The sequence below is a fragment of the Tursiops truncatus genome, chromosome 11 (assembly GCF_011762595.2).
Source record: "Tursiops truncatus isolate mTurTru1 chromosome 11, mTurTru1.mat.Y, whole genome shotgun sequence".
Classification (NCBI taxonomy): domain Eukaryota; kingdom Metazoa; phylum Chordata; class Mammalia; order Artiodactyla; family Delphinidae; genus Tursiops; species Tursiops truncatus.
Window position 1 is genome coordinate 76,071,686 of NC_047044.1, and position 8,011 is coordinate 76,079,696.

Genomic DNA, 8,011 nt, shown 5'->3' on the forward strand with positions numbered 1-8,011 from the left:
AGTCACATCTCCAGGCTCAATTTCCACTCTAATTCTCTTGTTACTTCCACTGAAGACTTGAACCCCTCAAAGTCATCCATGAGCGCTGGAATCAAGTTCTCCCAAATTGCTGTGAATGCTGGTATTCTGACCTCTTCTCATGAATCACAAATGTTCTTAATGGCATCTAAAATGGTGAATCCTTTTCAGAAGATTTTCAATTGACTTTACCCAGATCCATCAGAGGAATCACTATCTATGATAGCCTTATAAAATGCATTTCTTAAATAATAAGACTTGAAAGTTGACATGACTCCTTGGGGAATTCCCTGGTGGTCCAGTGGTTAGGACTCTGCACTTTCACTGATGAGGGTGCAGGTTCAATCCCTGGTCGGGGAACTAAGATCCCACAAGCCACACTGCACAGCCAATTAATTAAATTAAATTAATTAATTTAAAAAGAAGAAGAAATGACTCCTTGATCCATGGGCTGCAGAATGGATGTTGTGGCAGCAGGCATGAAAACATGAATCTGGTTGTACATCTCCATCAGAGCTCTTGCGTGACCAGGTGCATTGTCAATGAGCAGTGATATTTTGAAAGGAATATTTTTTTTGGAGCAGTAGGGCTTAAAATATTCAGTAAACCATGTTGTAAACAAACGTACTGTCACCAGGCTCTGTTGTTCCATTTATAGAGCACAGACAGAGTAGATTTAGCATAATTCTAAAGGGCCTTAGGATTTACAGAATGGTAAATGAGCACTGGCTTCAACTTCAAATCACCAGCTGAATTAATCCCTAACAAGAGGGTTACCCTGACTACACCAAGATTGAATCCACGTGCCCTTTAAGTACAGAGGTAATGGCCTTGGGCCAACCCCTAATTCCTACCCCAATAAGTCCAGGTCCTCTTCTCTGTCACCAGTTAGATCCATGACCCTGAGTTTTTCTCAGTAGAGGAAAGGAATGCAAGCAAATAGGTGATTGTGGATTAAAAGTCTCTCAATGTTCCTAGGTTCACAAGTTTACATGGCTATTCATTGAAAGACGACTGACTACTCTTTAAACTGCTCTTGGCCTTCCAAGAAATAAGAAAACTTCCTGGTTCCTGATTCTCTGAAGGACTTTCCTATTTCAAAGTCCATCTTAAGCAGCTTCTAAGAATCACTGATGAAATTAACATCACCATTTTATTATAAATCTTTAGATAAATTGTGTTTAGATCACTGTTTCAAATATAATATGCATTCATTAATGTTACAAACAATATTAGCCCTAACGTATATGAAACACATATATGTTATATGGAGGCTTTGCCTCCAAAGCCCTGGGAAACCTTAAGAACTAGTATTATAAGCATGTGAGTACTGAAGCCAGAGAGACCTGGTTCAAATCCTATCTCCGAAGCTTAGGCTGGTTGTAGAGCACTGCAACTTGGTTTTTCTTTTTCTCTAAAATGATAATACCATCTATCTTGCAGCGTTGTCATAAGAATAAGTAATATACATATAGTCCTGGTTCAGAATCAGCATTCAATAAACAGTAATTACTCTTATTGGTATAACCCAAATCTTCATCCCTCCTCCTCCAACAAAGGTAAAATTAGTCCTCAAAAAGTGCTCAGGGGGCTTCCCTGGTGGCGCAGTGGTTGGGGGTCCGCCTGCCGATGCAGGGAACACAGGTTCGTGCCCCGAGCCGGGAAGATCCCACATGCCGCAGAGCGGCTGGGCCTGTGAGCCATGGCCGTTGGGCCTGCGTGTCCAGAGCCTGTGCTGGGGGGAGGCCACAACAGTGAGAGGCCTGCGTACCGCAAAAAAAAAAAAAAAAAAAAAGTGCTCAGGATATTGGAGTATGTGTTGAAAATCGAGTATTCTAACCATGGTGAGAATTGGTAAAAGGAATTCTACTTATAGAAAGTCTGCACAAATCGTGTAAAAAGTCCTTCACCACGAAGCACCCAGATGCTGAATAAATTACAACAGATATACTTTTAAATGTACTGCTGAAATCATAAGAAAATAAAGGAGATTCCCAAGGACAAGAGAAAAAAAGAAAAAGAACAATAAACCTAAACTCTAGTGGGGGAACCTAGAGCCCAGAAACTGCAGCTCTTGCAGTGGAAGGGGAGACATGGGCCTTGAGCTTGTGAAATGGGAAAGGACTGAACCTGGGACCCACACTGAAGAGGCTACACCTTGGATAAAAGGATGGTGTAGGAAAAATCTGCCTTCCATCCAAGCCAACTGATAAGAAAGTCTGCAGACCTACACTAATCCAAAGTGGAAAAATTAATGACAACAATGCTGATCTCCCCTTAGCAAACCTGAACTAAATTTACACCTTCTTCAAGTCAAAGAAATGCTTGGCTAATCAAAGTGGTCATGGGTTGGAAGTAGAAACAAACATATTTTATAAAGAAAGGCATCTTCAATAAAGATCCTTCAGGATTCCCATAAAACGAAGGAATAACTGAGGAAATAAGATACCTTCAGTGATATTCAATAGACAAACTCTCCCCCCGCCAAGGGTTTCAGATATTCAGACTATAGAAAAGAAAAAAGGGAAAGGCACAGAAAAAAGCTGGACCCCCCCCCAAAAAAAAAAACCACACACACATACACAAAGTAACAAAATTTTCATCCTGTGTGTGTATAAAATATCCCTTTAAATGTATGTTCTTACCACAATGGAATTATATGCTTTATGTGATGTGTGGTAAGAGCACTGCCTTTAATGCCAGGCACACTTGAATTTGAATCTAGCTAAACAAGTACCAGTTTACGATTCCAAGCAAGTTAGTAAAACTTTCTGTGCCTCAATTTCTTTAGCTGGAAAATGGGCATAATACTACCTACCTATTAAAATTGTTGTGAAATAAATTCATGCACAAACATATTCAGGTGTGTATGTATCACAAAGCACAGTTCTTAGATATAGAAAATGCACTCAATAAACAGTAGCTATTATGAACACCATAGGGGAAGGATTTTCATTCATCCAACAAGTATTTACAGTGTCTCTTATGTGCCAGTCCTAGTGCCAGACATTTTGGGAAACAGAAACGGATAATAACTCCTTGTTATGATTCTAACCTGCATACTTGTTTTGTGCCAGCCATTTATCTATATAATCTTACTTTATTCTCCCCACAATCTTATAAAGTACTGTTATCTCCATTGTCCAGATGAAGAAATTGAGAAATTAAGAGACTTGATTCAATTCATAAAACCGGTAGTATAAGGACTTGAACTTGGGCACTATATGACCCCAAAGCCTATGTCTTAATTTAATTACCTCACCTAGACGAGGACATTGCCATTCAGATATATATGGAGGATGTGGTTGGTAGACTTTTTTCTTTGTCTTTCCCTTTCTTTTCTTTTTTTTTTTTCTTTTTTTTTTTTTTTTGAGAAAAAGCAAAGAACTCTAAAAATAATGGATTTCACAGTCATGGAATATAACACAACACCACTAAACTGAATTCTTAGTTTTTGTTCCTTCTTCAAGAGGGAAAGTAACACTTCGATTATGAGTAACATCCACTATACATGTAATGGGTCTAAATGTTGTAGTTTCCATATATAAATACTTTTCTAGGTACTACAGAGTAAATTGGCACTTCTTGGGAATTTAAACCTGGTTTACTTTTTGATGAGGGGAGGATCCTACTTATATAATGATAAACAGTTGGATGAAACTTAATAGGCAGGCAGATTAGATTCAAAGAAGGAAGCAATTTCTAAAATGTTTTTACCTCACCAAATTGAATGGGGTGTGGTCACTCAATAGTGTCAGACTACTTTTCAAAACATTAGGTCACTCTCCAACAGATACTATAGATTACATCATGGTAAAGAGGAATAATCATACCTAGGAAGATTGAGTAATTAATTTTCAACCCTGAAAATAATGGCAACAAGAACTTTGAGTTCTTTTAAACAATACTGAGACACCCTAACAGATTAGAAAAGTAATTGCTAGGTCCTCCATCTTGTCAAAAAAAAAAAAAGTGTTCTGGATTTTCTCTGTAGAAAAAAGAGAATAGAAAAGAAAAAAGGACTCTTCCATAAGCACAGCTGCCTTGTAGAAATGATTTATACTGCTCGCTCCTACTTCTAGGAGGCAATTCATCTTTTGCTCACCTACTCAAAGAGTTTGAAACTAAGCACGAGATTTTCAGTAAAATAATGACGTAAAGAAATTGGATCCCTTTACCCTCCAACTGAAAACTGCTGATGATTAAGAAATCGAGTAGGGCTTCCCTGGTGGCGCAGTGGTTGAGAGTCCGCCTGCCGATGCAGGGGACACGGGTTCGTGCCCCGGTCTGGGAAGATCCCACATGCCGCGGAGCGGCTGGGCCCGTGGGCCATGGCCGCTGAGCCTGCGCATCCGGAGGCTGTGCTCCGCAACGGGAGAGGCCACAACAGTGAGAGGCCCGCGTACCACAAAAAAATAAAAAAGAAAGAAATCGAGTAGCTCAAACAATTAAAAAATTCATAAATAAGTAACTTCAAAACAAAGTAACGAATTTTCACTTAAAAGGAAGAAAACACCCCTCTACTCATTTTAGAGTGAATCTGGGAAGAGATTTTAGAGATTATTTCACCAGAGTCTTCATTTCGAAGATGAGGAAATTGAGACCTAAAGCATTGTGATTCGATTACTTGTTTATATATTTTCTCACATCACTATTTCTGCCCTTACCTAATGTGGCTATAAATTTGTAATTCATCACCCACTATGCTTTTCTGTCCTATGAGTAAATACTACAGCTTCAGGACGGAACAGAAAAAATTTTAAAGCTCCAAGACTTCACAGTTAAACCATCATAACAGCTTTGCTTAATAAGAATAAAATGAGTGTAAGTGAATAAAAGCATTTGTATTTTTGCTACTCAAATAAGGTTTCTACCTCATAACTGGTCTATACACAAGCCACCTCTGCTTACGGCACAATAGGAGCTCAAAAGCCGTGGGTGGGGGTTAAAGAAAAGTTTTGCAATTCAAGAAAAAAAATCCCTAATGTGTTCTACGTAGCTTCAAGCCTGCCTAGGGAGAACAGAATGCCTTTAAAGAGCGAAGAAGTTGTGGGCTGCAACAGATCATTTTGAGGATTTCTTCCAAGACTAAGAGTCGATGGAGAATTCAGAATTCAAAATACCGCACTACTGATATCTTAATTTATCAATACAAAACCACAATAAAAACTGAATTTCTTGAGAGTAGGAACACGTTTCCTTCTGAGAGACCTACAGCTTTTCATACTCAAGCGTCTTTTTCAAAAGGAAAAACCGGAGCACTCAGGATTACTGGTCCGAGGTCACTCAACAGGTAGGCGGCCGGACCAGGACGAACATCGGCCTCCCGCATTTATTGTACTAGTCCTTCACAAGGTCTGCCGAAAGCAACTTAGCGAAAAACCTTAAACTTCAGTATCTAGAAAACAGGCTATTAATTCCTAATCAAACTTAAAAAAAAGAGTTATCCTTTACTTCCGGAATTCCCTGGTAAGTGACCTCCAGGACTGATAGTTCAGCCTCAGGCGCGCTCCCGCCAAGGACCTTTGGGGGAAGGGACAAAATAGGTAAAGTGGGTGGGCAGCCCGGCGCAGCCCTCTTGGGAAGGTTTCCGAACTGGCTCACACCGCTGCGGTGGACGGGGCGCACCTGCAGGGCGCTCGGCTGTCCATCAACTGCGACAACACCCCCGCCCACCCCTTACCTCCCAAGGCGCTTACCTGGGGCGTCTGCGGGGGCCTGGCCCCTGAACGTGGCCGTCTCGGCCCATTCCAGGTGCGACGAGGGCCGACTCCACGGCCGGGGGGTCCCAGGAGGCAGGTAGGAGGGGTTGGACTTCCGCCGGATCGCCACCCGTCTGAAGTTGTAGTCGCCCTCGCCGCTCATTTTGCTGCGTTCGCTCGCGGCTCGGCACCCTCGCCCGCCCTCGTCCGGCCGCAAGCGCGCGCTCGGCGGGTTCCTGAGGGGCGACCGGACCCCCGGGGGCGTCGTTTGCATGCCCAGGCTCGGCGCGACTCGACAGAGACAACTTCGGGGCTGCTCAGCGCCGGCGCCCTTCTGCTCCGGCGTCTCCTCTGCAAGTGCTTCCTCGTCCCTTCCTCCCGGGACTCCCAGGGCCGCGCCGCGAGTTTGGCTCCGACTCCCTGTGCGGCAGCCGCCACGCCCGGTCTCTGCGGCTCGCGCTCTCACCTGACGCCGCCACTGCAGCGGCTGACTTGGGCTGCCACCACCCCCTCCTCTCTGGACCAATCGCCAGCCAGCGCCCGAGAGCGCCGAGAGTTCGGCCTGTGGTCGCCGCTGCCGCTACAGCAGCCGCCGCCTCCTGGTCCCGCCGGGGCAGCAGCCTAGAACGCTCGCGCGGTGCCGCCGGGAGCGTGCGCGCGGGGCCGCCGGGAGCGTTCCGGGCAGCTCCTCCCTCCCCTCTCCCCTCCCCTTCTCCTCTCCTGCCTCTTCCCTCTCTCCTCCCCCGCCTCTTCCCTCTCTCCTCCTCCATCCCCAGCGAGCCCCGGCTTGCCCTCGGGTCTCGACCGGAGCCACGAGGGTGAGGGCGCTCACCTGCGGACGCATACCTGGGGTGCTCCGAAGGTCAGCCGCGCTCACCTGTGGGCCACGCCCTGGACTCGGGGAGAAAGAAGAGATTATTACAGCTACTCCGGACTCTGTACAGGGCCTGCCATTCTCGCAGAGCCACACGGCAAGGGTCACACGTATGTCTCAAGCTGCTTCTGAGCCCTTGATAATGATCTTACCAGTGAAGTATTTCAGATAAAGAAACCGAGGTGCGGAACCTACACACAGTACTGCAGAGCTAGAATGCTTACCCGAGACTCTGCCCCAAAGTCTGTCCTTATCTCACTGAACTAAAAAATCTTGTCAGGAGCTTCGAGCCAGAGAAAGATGAAGAGGTGCGTGGAAGTAAAAGAGAAGGTGGAGCTGACCGTCCACAGGTTTCCTGAAGAGCATCACCACTAACACTTTAGGGACTTCATTAGTAATGCACTTTAGAGTCCTTTAATTTGTCAAGTCATTTTTTTTTAACTTCAGCTAAATACTAAGTTGAAAAAATTTTAAACTGGTTTGCTCACCTGCTTTTTAAAACTCATTACTCTAATAAGAGGCTGTGTTCCAAAACCACAGAGGTAGGAGGGGAAAGAGCAGCGTTCCGAGTATACCAGCTGAAGCAGAAAGAATTCCCCAGCCATCGCTCCCACCTTAGAAGCCACCCCACATTTTTTCAGATGGACTTTCATCCAGGTAACTTCTTATCCAGCTCCCTGAAGTGTATCCCATAACCCAGTCCTCAAGAAACCTTTCAGAAGGCAGTTCAACTGTCTCAGTCTCCTTGGCTGTTACTCCAATAAATGTACGCCTTAGGAGAAGGAACTACCCCCATAATTTCTAATGCATCCATTCAGACCTTGTTAAAAGGAGCTTTTGCTCCCTTTGAATTTCTTATCCCTGTATCACTATATTGTACCTAATTATTGTTTCTCTGTAATTGTGGTGTTATCTACTATGCTATATAGTATCAGAAATAATTTAAACAAGTGGTTTCAAATATAAATTAATAATGAAAGGGGTTTTACCTCCATATGCTAAGATAACTATAATTTAAGTGCAGGTTTTTGACGTAATTTATTTGGTTCAATAAAAAGGTGGTGTTGCAATCAAAAACACCATACTAGCAACCTAGCTCAGACCTATCTATTTTTTTAATTAATTAACTAATTTTTTACATCTTTATTGGAGTAGAATTGCTTTACAATGGTGTGTTAGTTTCTGCTTTATAACAAAGTGAATCAGTTATACATATACATATGTTCCCATATCTCTTCCCGTTTGCGTCTCCCTCCCTCCCACCCTCCCTATCCCACCCCTCCAGGTGGTCACAAAGCAACGAGCTGATCTCCCTGTGCTATGCGGCTATCTATTTTACGTTTGGTAGTGTATATACGCCCATGCCACTCTCTCTCTTTATCACAACGTACCCTTCCCCCTCCCCATATCCTCAAGT

At 43.9% G+C, this 8,011-nt stretch overlaps 1 protein-coding gene across 6 annotated transcripts in view; it reads right to left on the reverse strand.

Moving 5' to 3' along the window:
• Positions 1 to 6,342, reverse strand: part of FGD4 (FYVE, RhoGEF and PH domain containing 4) — a 223,005-nt gene extending 216,663 nt beyond the window's left edge. The window contains exon 1 of one of the 6 annotated variants that reach the window (XR_012324456.1): positions 5,718 to 6,335. Coding sequence is in view for 4 of the 6 variants with exons in the window: in XM_019935480.3 (XP_019791039.2) it covers positions 5,718 to 5,994 (277 nt within the window). In the remaining 2 variants the exon portion in view is untranslated. Of the gene's footprint in view, positions 1 to 5,717 lie in introns of all 6 variants that reach the window. The other 5 variants (XM_019935480.3, XM_019935471.3, XM_073788860.1 and 2 more) reach the window with 5 other exon arrangements.
• Between the last annotated feature and the right edge of the window lie 1,669 nt (positions 6,343 to 8,011).